At 39.7% G+C, this 12,430-nt stretch overlaps 1 protein-coding gene across 3 annotated transcripts in view; it reads left to right on the top strand.

The window, feature by feature from the left end:
- The window catches only part of CCDC171 (coiled-coil domain containing 171), a 210,964-nt gene that overhangs the window by 66,926 nt on the left and 131,608 nt on the right, over nt 1-12,430 (top strand). For all 3 annotated transcript variants that reach the window (XM_063129238.1, XM_063129237.1, XM_063129239.1), the window contains 2 exons: nt 2,123-2,290; nt 7,085-7,273. In XM_063129238.1, the coding sequence (XP_062985308.1) occupies nt 2,123-2,290; nt 7,085-7,273 (357 nt within the window). The remainder of the gene's footprint in view (nt 1-2,122; nt 2,291-7,084; nt 7,274-12,430) is intronic.

Genomic DNA, 12,430 nt, shown 5'->3' with positions numbered 1-12,430 from the left:
AAGGGACATGAGTGTATTTAAAGAAACATGCCTAGGGATTGTTTTTTAGCTGCTGCTTAGCTGAATGTAAATATACACATTTGGAATATATCTGCATTTGGAATAGGTTAGCTTTCTAATCCCTTGGCACTAATGCCTATTAACTGTTTCAAATATCAACCCAAAGTGCAACAGACATGTAGGATCCAGGTCATTTTACCCGCCCACCAACAAAGTAGAATTAGTTTCCTGTTCTTGGGGTAGTAGCTGATTATGGTATGTTGTGTACAATAATTGTTTCATGAAGTGTTATTTTGAAACATGCTTTCCACTATGATGTTTATCCTATTTTAAAAATACATAGCTTGCTTGCATTTAGTGTTTTTTTTTTTGCTCACGAGGTTTTTGTGTGCTAGGTACATCAACTGTATTATTCTTTATCTAAATTGTGCTGCATATTGAGCTCATTACTCTAACAAATATGAGCAGGAATGCCAAGTGAGTAAAAAGGAAACATTCTTTCCACCCTTCTTACAGTCTGGGATTTAAATTGTGTCCATATGAATCAGTTGGAATTGTTCTGCTCATCAGATAGTGATTAAAGTAGAGGAAACTAGAAGCCTGACTATATTGTAAAGTCAGCATGTCTACAGTATTGTGGTTGGGTTCAACATGTGTGAATTGATTCTGGGTCCTTGGATTCCTTTTCCAGGCCAAATGGATGATTACCATGCTTGGTTTATCACAGCCCAAGCAAAAAGGACACAATGGCGACAGATTAAATTAACGAGGAGAAGCAAAAGATTGGGTGGAAACACTTTTGTTAATATTTCACTGTGTGTTGTTGGTGGTTTCCCATGAGAGGTTTAAACACCAAAATATGGTTGGAAAAATCACAATAGCAATTCCATTCTTAATGCCTTTATAAAGTCTGTTTGGAAATGTCTTGACTTGGACTGCATTTAAAGCTTACTAAAAGCAGTGGAAATCTTTTCATTGAACCTAGCAGGTTTTGGATCAGGACTCTAGTTTTTGGTTTGGGATTTGTAGAAATGTTCTGAAGCCTTTTACAGCAAATGAAATGATCAGGATGGGATTCTTCTCTCCTCTAAATTGATGAAAATCTGGGATCATTTCCTTTTTGAGAAGAAATTTATACAGTATCTTATGAATTGGATACATCTAATATAAATAAAAGGTACATTAATATACTGGTAGTCCAAATGTCTACATGTAATTATCCAAGGCATAAAATACTTAGGCTGGCTGGGGAATGCTGGGAGTTGTAGGATTTTATTATTATTATTATTATTATTATTATTATTATTATTATTATTATTATTATTATTTATATAGCACCATCAATGTACATGGTGCTGTACAGATTACACAGTAAATAGCAAGACCCTGCCGCATAGGCTTACAATCTGTCTAAGCATACATAAGATTGTGCTGTTAATGGGTGTATAACTCACTGCCAACTAGACACTTCACTAAACATGCAGTATCCATGGAAAATGGCAAGCATTTTTCCATAATGTCTAGTAAAATTTTCCTCATGTCATGATGTCACAATGTTCTGTATATCCCTGCCCTTCCTCGAAATCATTCGTGGCCTGTGATGTAGGAAAATATGGAACTCCATAACACCGGTAAGTTCTGCTAGATGCTGCAGAGGGGGAGGAGTGGAACTAAACATGCAGTTACTTTTTTCTGCAGCCCCTTATGTGGTATAACACTTAGTTTGCCCTATATATAAAACATTTTTTCTTGTTCACTCAACAGTTGCGGTCAACATTCCATTAATAAATACAAAAATGTTTGGGTTAGGTTTTGCATAATAATGTAAGGTCTGATCCTGCGTATCTTTAATATACCATGTTCCAATCATTATCAAAGAGAAAACAATCTTCTCGGTTTATATAAAAGGGATCAGCCATTGTGTTTGTATAATGGGCAATTATCTATTTTCTGATTTTGACTAATGATTTGAGCATAGGTCGTATATCCCTTTGGAACACACACACACTATTGTTTATGTTGTCCTTCTCAATGGATTTTAACAATATTTGCAGTTAACTCTTTTTTTCCTCTTTCTTCCTTCTTTCTTTCTTTCTTTTTTTTATTGACTCCACTCTCGCAGGAGAAGCTAACCTTCCTCCATACTTTATATCAGCACTTGGTAGCGGGCTGTGTTCTCATAAAACAACCCGAAGGCATGCTGGATAAATTCTCCTGGCCAGAGCTTTGCACCGTCTTGCAGGAGAATGTTGATGCCCTGATCTTAGACCTCAACAAGGCTAATGAGAAGGTACTGTCCTCAGGCACCAGCTGCCTCTATTAAATTCAGTGACATTTGTCCACATCACAGTATCGTTAAAAAGGACTGACATTCATCTTATTTCAAAAAGAATTTGGATGTTAATAATTCAGTACCGTTAATTACGGCTTGTCTACAGCTCGGTTTGATGCCATTGCTGTGGGCATGTAAATGTGACTGAAGTCTGTATGAAGTCTCTAAGCTCCAGCTTCTGTGCAGGACTTGCTAATACTACTAGCCAGTGTTAGCCACAGGGACCTAATTAAAAGAAAATAAATTAATCTTACTGATGAAGCTATTCAAAGAACTTAGTCATTTACACTAATAAACCAACTCTTTATCTCGGCATAAAACAGAAACAAAATGCACTTACTCAAGGAACATCATCTTTAAAATATTTGCTGGTGAATGGGAGGAATTATTTGGCAGGAGGAAGAAAAAGTGTTCCCAAGAAATGGTAGTCACTCTTTGATGCATTTACATTTGTAAATACAATTCGGAAGAACGTACTTATAAACAGATTGCGAGTTTTTAAAAGGCAAATATTTTCTTTTAAAAAGGCCCAACAGTCAGATCTTTGAATGTGTTGTATGGTTGTCAGTTAAACACACACACACACACACCAACTTTTTTTTTTAAGGTTTTCTAACAATAAAACAGGGATGGGGTGTTCTAAACCATTTTGAGGTGGGGGCTGAATTGCTCTCCACTGGGGCTGCTACAGTCCAGATGATGTCATGCCATCATCCCACCCATTTTCTTTTCTCCATGCTGAGAGAGACATGGAGCTCTGGGCCTCTCTTAGCATGGGGGAGGACACTGTCCAAGTCCTTGGCTTTGCGCAGTGCACATCATCCCCATGGGAGTGACGTGTGCTGCAGAAAGCTGGAGACACTGCCAGATCTGGGAAGATGGGCCAGTCCTCCCAGGGCTGACTGAGTCCCTGTTATAATATGCTACCTCCAATATCAGAAGCGGTATGCCTGTGTACACCACTTGCTGGGAAGCCTGGGTGGGAGGATGCTGTTGTACTTGTGTCCTGCTTGTAGTCTCCCCATTGACAGCTGGTTGGTCACTGTGTGAACAGAATTCTGGACTAACACAAGATGTAGTGATGGCCACCAATTTGGATGGCAAGGGGGTTGGATGAATTCTAGAGGAGAAGGTTATCAATGGCTACTAGTCCTGATAGCTAAGTGCTACCTCCAGTATCAGAGACAGTAAGCCTATATACACCAGTCGCTGGGGAACATGGATGAGAAGGTGCTGTTGCACCACGTCCTGCTTGTGGGTCCATGTTCAACAGCTGGTTGGCCACTATGAACAGAGTGCTGGACTATATGGACCCTTGGTCTGATCCAGCATGGCTCTTTTTATGTTCACCTGTTCTGTGCCTTCATCTGTCAGGGATGATGAGCAGTGCACTAAGTAAGAGAAATCACTTTCTGTGATTGTTGATAACAAGGAGATTAGTCTCCCTGCCTCCTCCCCCTGCCATGGTGTGGCCTCCATCCTAGAGTCAGGGCTTGTGGAGGAGGTGGGGCCCATGAAGGCTGTGGGGTAGATGGAGATCTACAGTCAGCAAGATTAGGCCCATGGACTGGAGATTCCTCACCGCTAAAATAAAGTAGTTCCACAGCCTAAGTTGTAATGCTACAATAGATGTTTGTTCCTTTCTCATTGATTGAACTGCCATTGTGTTCCGTGATCTAGTAGAATAAAATCCAAAATTTGGTCCTACTCAAATGTGGTCTTCAGGGACAGCAAACAGAAAATGTATCACATTAGTTGGAGCTATTATTTTTATCTCAATTTCAGGAGCAGGACCGCGTACCAGTACTAATTTAAATCTAGCCCTAGGAACCAACAGATAAATCTAGCAAAGTTTGTTTTGAATTTTTTAAAAAAGATGTAATTAATAGAAATTGGTAGTAGAAAAGGCAATTTGAAACTCAACAAATGCCTTTGCCTAGGGGAGGAATAGCAATATGTACTACTGGATATATTCCCCTATTAATAATTAGGTGGTTGAAGATAGCCATGTCCAGGGCTTCATTGGAGATGGTGTTACTGCCTGCTTTTCAGTTCTGTAGGTTTCTTGAAGCAGGGTACTATTAAGATTTTAACAATGCAACTAAAATTAGAAGCAAAAAGGCAAAATGTTCGAAGTGCAAGCTTCTGAATCCTTTGCACAGCCGTAGAAGGATGTTTCCAATCACCTAGAAGGTGATCTAGGATGTTTCCATCACCTAGAAGGATGTTGACCCATACATTGCAACACAATGCAAATAGATTGCTAGATGCCCATGAAAAGTAGGCAGAAGGGCAAGCATTGCCACCATTTTGTAAGGTAGAGCTGCTTAAATTTCCCATCCAGGTTGCATATGGAAATTTAACTGCCCTGTTCCCTTCTCTGTGAAATCCCCTGTCATTATCTTGTTTTGCCACAAACCTAAAATAAAAAAGAGAGATTAAAAGCAGAATAATATCATCTTTAGCTAACCAGGTAGTGATAGCACCCAAACTTCCTTTGCTGTAATAGATATTTTTATTTGCAACTGTGTAAAATAATTTGACCTTATCTGGATTTTGCATATTAACAATTACAGACATACTGATTTGAGTAGATTTTCTTAACTTGATGCAAAACTCCTTTTATGTTCTACTAGGACCAACTAAAGCATCAAGCTACATCTTAAGGTCGCAAAACTATGCATGATAAGGCAGGGGGAAAATATCTTAGGACTTTTTTCTGCCTAAACATGCATAGGATTGCATTCTTCATCTATTGGGTTTTTGGACAAATAAAGCAATTGTACTGTAAAGTGCTCTTAAAATGTGCAAATGCTCAACAAATCAGAATCAACTCTGCAAGTATATAATGGTTTATTACGACATATGTTTTAATGTGAATACTTCAAGGGGTAATTGATTTAATCAAACAATCATTTCACTTAGTATGTTACTTCACATGGCTGCCTCCTGTCTCGTTATATGAAATCTGGTATAGTTGTATTGGCTAAAACTGAGACCTGGGAAGTCCTACTTCAGACTTTGCTTCAGCCATGAACTCACTGGTTAGCCTTATGCAAGCCTCTATTTCTGTGCCTTGATTCTATATCTGCAAAATGGAAATTATATTGATGTACCTTCAAAACAATTTTAAGTTGATGTATGTGAAGCATGGTGAACTTTTGAAGTTGTTTTCCTGCCCAAAAGGATTATGCCTTACTACAAGTGGAATAGCTGCAACAGTGAACCGGGACACTGGAAGCAGGACATCATTTGCCGTCAATCAGTTTTTAGAAATATACATCAATGGAAAAATGTGCATATAGAATCATAGAATACTATATGCCTGCCCGAGACCTTAGATCCGTTGGAGGAGCCCTTTTCCGCATCCCACCAATCCAACATATATGCTATGATGGGACAAGGGAGAGGGCTTTCTCTGCTGTGGCACCCCGACTGTGGAATGCCCTCCCCTTGGACGCCCAATTGGTGCCAACACTGATTTCATTTCGACGCCAAGTAAAAACATGGCTTTTTAACAAAGCCTTTGATGGTTAAACTCACTGGCACATTGTTTTAATTGTTTTAACTGCTTTTACTGCTTTTAAATTATTGTTTTAAGTTGGTTCATGGTTTAATTTGTTTTTAACTGTGCATATTTATTATTTTATACTGTATGCTTTTATCTGTATGCTGCTCTGAGATCTTAATGATATAGGGCGGGATATAAATGTTTTAAATAAATAAATAATAGAGTTGGAAGGGGCCTATAAGGCCATCGAGTCCAACCCCCTGCTCAATGCAGGAATCCACCCTAAAGCATACTTGACAGCTGGTTGTCCAGCTGCCTCTTGAATGCCTCTAGTGTGGGAGAGCCCACAACCTCCCTAGGTAACTGGTTCTGTTGTCGTACTACTCTCAGGAAGTTTTTCCTGATGTCCAGCCGGAATCTGGCTTCCTGTAACTTCAGACTGTTATTCTGTTTCCTGCACTCTGGGATGATCAATAAGTGATCCTGGCCCTCCTCTGTGTGACAACCTTTTAAATATTTGAAGAGTGTGTTCTAGGCTTAGAATATAGCTAGTGTGCTGTGGGCCCATCAGAGTTCTTCAGTAAAGTTGCATCTCATAGTGCAGTTCTATGCATGTTTATTCAAAAGTACGTTCTATTGTGTTCAATTATAGGATTGTAGCTGAGTGTCTTATTTTGCTATCTAATCATTGCTCTATTGGGTTTCAAACCAATTTTAGCTTGAAAGACTCATGGGTCACTCTGTTTTGTAGAGTTTTGTGCTGTTTCTACTGCAAGGCAAGTATCTTGTTGATATATAATTTGGTGTATTGCAATGATGAAGGTGAAAAGCAGGTAACTGACTGCAGAGGTTGGCCATGAACAGGATACTGGGATAGTTCAGCTGCTAAGCTCACTTTCAGAAGGATGCTGCAGCAAAAAGGGTGGGCAGGATCCAACACCAGTTATCCCCTGGCCGGTTATTTCTTCCACTGGTTTGGAGCTTGGTGCTCAGGCTTTCCAAAGTTAGGAGGGATGGGGCAGCCCAGATACTAGTTCATCTGAGCACTCATTCATCTGTGTCATATGCTTCAAAATCTGGATAGCTGGGTTTTCATGGTTAATAAATAGTGCTTGATTTCCCTCTGGATTATGAGATACTGCACAGGATTTTTCATGTTTCCAAGTGCCTTGTTTTAAATTAGGACTGGGAATATCCATAAAAGGAGTTAAACAAGAATTTTCTTAATGCCAACCATGCAGATATCTCACCTTGAATATGTTTGTAAGAACAAGTCGGATACGATGAGGGAGATTCAGCAGACCCAAGAAGACACTTTTAACAAAGTAGCTGAACAGATGAAAGCACAGGAAAGCTGTTGGCTGAAGCAGAAGAAGGAATTGGAACAGCAATATTCTGGACTCCTTGGGGAAGTTCACGCAAGGGCACAGGTACAATATTTCTGCCAGGAAACCATAAACTTCTAAATGTATTCTTTAAATATTTAGTATATTATTTCAGTGGTTTGGGTTCCAAACCAATTTTAAATTGCTTTGGAATTTCAGTATGCTTAAAGAAATGATTTTTTTTTTTACTATTAACTTCTACTTTCTTTAGAAAGTGTATGAATTTGTGTGAAGGCATTCCAGAACTTATATTGCTTAATTGGATCCTGCAGTTGCATTTCCCATTTAGTTACTATGCAAAAGTTACCTACAGAGTGCAAACATTGGTTTCTTTGTATTATTACACCGAGTACCAGATGCTTTTCCCTCATGATAACTACTCTTCCTATGGCTTTGTAGAATTAAAGTTATTGAAATTCACTTTATACTGAACTGTGTATCAGACATAGGTTCATAGGGAAGTTAGCAGCAATCATAAAAGGTACTTAAAACATAGAAATAATCTCCATTCTGGTGAGCGAGACAGCAAGAGAAATTAGTCTGACATATGCTATTTATTTTAGCTAAAGGTAATGACTCCCCAGGGAAGCCAATATCTGGTCCACTATGTTCTCTGACTATTGAAAGGCCGTTGACTGTGCCTTTTGTTGTCCTTTGTCCTAAGGTATAAAGAAGTAGCCACCATGTTCTCTCTCACTGTACTGAAGTCTGAGATAAGGGGTCATTTGTAAATCCATACTATAGTTTGTATTTATTTTTTGCTCAGTATAAAATGAATTACTGAACAAGTTCCATGTGCACAGTACTGTGACACACTCCAGATGAAAAGAATGGATGCCCACCCTTCCCATCTAACACCAGTGGGGGCAATCTGGCCCTTTCAGTTGGGCTTTCATGTGTCCCTGTTCCTCTGCTCTATATGTCAGAATTGGCTAGACCAGGGGGCTGCAACCTTTGCTTCTTTGTGATATGAGGCGTTGGATAACAGTTTTTGGTCAGTTCTTTGGGTACTTGAGCTCCAAATAGCATCTGCCATTTCAGTCAAGGTCTAGTCCTAAGACACACATACAAGATGGTCTGCTGTTATATTATTCTTAACCCCTCTCATGTGAAACAGCTCCATTCCCGTGTCATATATTCCCTATTATATCTCAGACTGAGAAACCTGTGCCATCAGGTTCCCATACTGGCTTATCTGTAACTGAGCTTGTGCTGGCACTACAACTCCCCCTGCCTTCCATCTTCACTATTCCCCAACTGGTGAGAATGGGATCACACTGGTTTAGTGGGAGTTTCAAGAGAAGGGCTTGGCCTTGATATGCTTTGCACACTTACAAGGGGGAAATTGGGTTCTATCTAATGCTAGTTCTACTTAGAGTAGTCCTATTGAAATGACCTAAGATAATCAGGACTATCACCGATTACAACTCATTGACGTAAGATCTATTTTAAGCAACGTTTTGAAATACCTTGAGAAGTGCCCAAAGCCAAAAAAAAAAAAATACATTGATAAAAAATATGTGTCATTGTCCTTCTTGGACTATACCATTTCAGAATAGAGGTAGGAGAACTTCCTATTTTAATGTTCCCATATGTAAAAAACTGTCTACTGTACACAGAAAATTAGCAGATCAAAAGGAGTTCTGACCTAGCCTTTTCCTGATATGCTGGCTCTATGTGTATGGTGAGCATTTGATTTAAGAAGCACTCACTCATTTACTTTCCTCACCCAGGTTCTGAAGTGTTGGTTGAACATTTGAAACTGTTCTGTTTGTACCATAAGCAAAAGTTGTGGATTTCTTTAATAAAATGGATGCAGAAACATAGAATGAAGTAAACTGAACTCACCATGGAAATGACAGATTTAGAGATTTAGTTGTCAGAAAGAGTAATTGAAAACCTGCTTCACTGTCTCCTAATAATCTCTTCCTTGTCCCTGTCCCCATCTCATCAATTTATCCCCTTTCTGCCGCCCTGTACACATTATATCCATCCTGCCCTCTATGTTACCCTCTTGGCCTTTGTGTTGCATTTGTGTTGTCAACATGGACAACAAGGTCTACACTTCAAAGCAGGTGCCTAGCATCTGTTTGGTCCCCTTTATACCCACAATTCCTCTTGATGAACCGTGAACAAGCAAAGGATATTTGCACTATAATATGAGCTTTGACAGGCCTTGTCAATAATGTCGTGTCCCCCTCAACCCCCTGAAATACCAAAAAGAGCTTCAATAGACTGTGTAAGAGTGCATGTTCTCATCTAATGACAGTGAGTTCTTTGAAATCTGGTACCGTTTCAAATTCCATATAGAAATGAGCAGAAATACCTTCATCTTTTGAAGTGCAATTGGTAATGGTTAAGAGAATAATCAGGGAAGTTCCATCTTCCAATTCAAATCTTGGCTTGGCTGTGAACTTCTTGAGCGGCCTTAGCTTATCAGGAATAACATTCTTGCTACCTTACAGGGTTGTTGTACGGGTTACTGAGGTAATGAAGTACATGACGTTCTTTAAAAGTGCTTTATACATATTATAGCAATAGCTAAGTATTGCTATAATACATTTCACTGCTAGCACTTAACAGGTCTTTGCTGATACAGCCGAACTACAGGAAAGCAGCAACAATTGACTCATGTATAAACCAATATACGATAATGAATAGCTCTATTGGGGAAGGGGGATAATGACGGTTACCAAATAGGCAGGTGAATTCTCTAGGGCAAGGAATGTCGCCCCCTTTGAAGAATTGACTTGTTTTATTAAGGAGCAGCACTGCTATCCGAAGAGCAGGTGAATTAGTTGAAGACTATGGTGTGTTCAGTGTTATCAAAGTGAGGATTGTAAGAGAGAGGAAAAATAAAATAGTTGAAATAAAGTGAAGTCTTTTGAAGTCCAAGTGTCATTAAGTCTCCAGTTTGCAGTCTTGTCTTCTTGCCAACATAAAGGATAAAAACCCAGCAAGATATAGGATAAAATAGAGTTGTACTCTCCAGGGGAGTGACTAATTTTTTTAAAGGGTTCTTGAAGTCCACAGAGTGCTATAACCCAGTAAGCCACCTCTCAAAGCTTCTCCACTCCAGGAAGTCAGGCTGCCAGTCTTTTAAGGCGAGAATCTTGCTGTTCCTTTCAAGAAATTGTACTTTTAAGGTTCTAAAGAAATATTAGAGACAACGTAGGTTTGGATCAGAAAACAATTATAAAACTGCTGAAGAGAAGAAATGCAGTCTGCCCTTGTACGCTTATATTTCAGTGAAGGAGGATTGTCATACTTTTTTTTTTATTATTGGGTCTTGTTCCTGTTCTCTGGCTTTAAGTAACAGATACCAGATGAGCTTTTATGACTGACCTATAGGAGTCTATATTTGCTTTCTTAAATTCTGGCCTTTTCACATCTAAGGGCCAAGAACCGTAAGTGCGTATGTATGTATTTTCTGAATCAAGGTGGTTGTTTTTAACGCCTTCCACAAATGCTGTTAAGCTTTGTGCTGTAAGAATCAGTTACTAACAATGCTGCAATTTCTGAGTGAATGTGTGGATGTTCAGGTGTTCTTTAATTTTGAAATGCAATTGTGGGGCAAGGCACTTTGTTAAGTGCATTTACAGGATTATAAGGATTAATTAACATAATTAGCCCTTGCATTTTTTGTCTAATGGGAAATCCTAATATCCATTCTGTATATGATTATTCATGCATAATTCATGTAGGTGTACAAAGCCAGAACTGTTGGTGTTTGTATACCCCCTTTCCATGACTGGCACATCTTTTTAACTCTTCCTTTTTTTAAATTATATATGCATTCCTGATCATGTTTCACATATTTCTGCAAATCTGTTCTTTTTAGTAGTAGATTTCCTTCCGTCTTCCTTTCCCTTTTACAATGCACACACTGTTTTTCTTACCAAAACCACAGCAACGCAGAAGAAACTACCATGAATGGAACTTGTGCTGGGCCAGTTACTGAGAACAGCAGAGTACATGTGACTCTGAAGATTGTGGGTGCGTTCGGATGACAAGTCCAAGAAATGTGAATAGTCCACTCCACAGATGACTGTTGGTGTGTTGCACTTGGGTGACACGAAAGTAGTGCTCCATGGAGTAGTCATCTCTCCCACCCCCCTCTGCTCTCTCTACTGAACGGTGGCACTGGTTCCTGCTTACCTTATTGGGGCCGCAGCCGTTGCTGGAGTGACGGCACATTGATTCCGCCTCCTGTCAGGAGGAGCTGTGCTTGTGCCACTGCTTCTTTCAGTGGGAAGTACCATGGTGTGTCTTTTGCAGTGGCCATTGCTAGAGAAAGAAGCAGCAGCGGAGGCATCACTCCTCCTGACAGGAGGTAGATCCATGCACAGTCACTCCAGTGGGCGTATTGCCCTATCACTGGAGGTGATGCGCTTATTGGTTCTCGCTGCGGCAACTGTGCAGGGACAGGTGATGGGAATGTTGCTTGGCGCCGACTCATCCTTCACTGGTGGATGGATCTTGTCCCCTGACACACAAGGAGACTATTTCACAGCTTCTTGTTTCTGCAGTGTGTGGTTTGTAACTGCCTTCGGACCAAGGAGACTGGTGTGTAAAGGCCAGCTTGCTTTCTTCTCATATATGTGATGCTTTTCAAGCTTCCAAAGAACCTATCTAGAGACTGCATTTGGTGTCAATGCAGATTAACCCTGGACACCCAGTAGTTCCTTTATATTTTATAATGCACTAGGTACGAGCTTGTGGAGAACTGATAGAATAAAGCAGCTACCATGTCCAGACCTACACAAATCACATTTGAATGGTTTGTGATGATGTATTAATAGCCCAATTTTCTATTTGGCTGCTGATTTCATGAAAACAATTCTATGCAAGCCATGAGCTGTTGTGCAATCATACTTAAAAACAAGCAGATGTGCTTGGGTGTCATCTGTACCAGCCCCTTGTGGAATATTAGAACAATTCCAATTCCTCTCTCTTAATTTGTTTTACAGAAAGGGAAGTACCAAGTTTATTTTGTTGTTCTGAACAGAGGTGTGTGTATCTACCCAGCCTTTTTCCTCACCACAGCCGTTCCAGCTTAAAGTGGGAAGAATTAATTGTTCATGCAACACAACTTGTCCTAGTTTATAACCTGTTGCATGCTGAATGTGAATTTTTTAAAAAATATTTAAAACAGCTAAAGAAGCCTGCACCAACCTGGTGTCCTTCAGATGTCTGGGACTA

Source organism: Elgaria multicarinata, chromosome 6 (genome assembly GCF_023053635.1).
Source record: "Elgaria multicarinata webbii isolate HBS135686 ecotype San Diego chromosome 6, rElgMul1.1.pri, whole genome shotgun sequence".
Classification (NCBI taxonomy): domain Eukaryota; kingdom Metazoa; phylum Chordata; class Lepidosauria; order Squamata; family Anguidae; genus Elgaria; species Elgaria multicarinata.
Note: the sequence above shows the minus strand (reverse complement) of the source record. Positions and strands in the feature narration are given on the sequence as shown.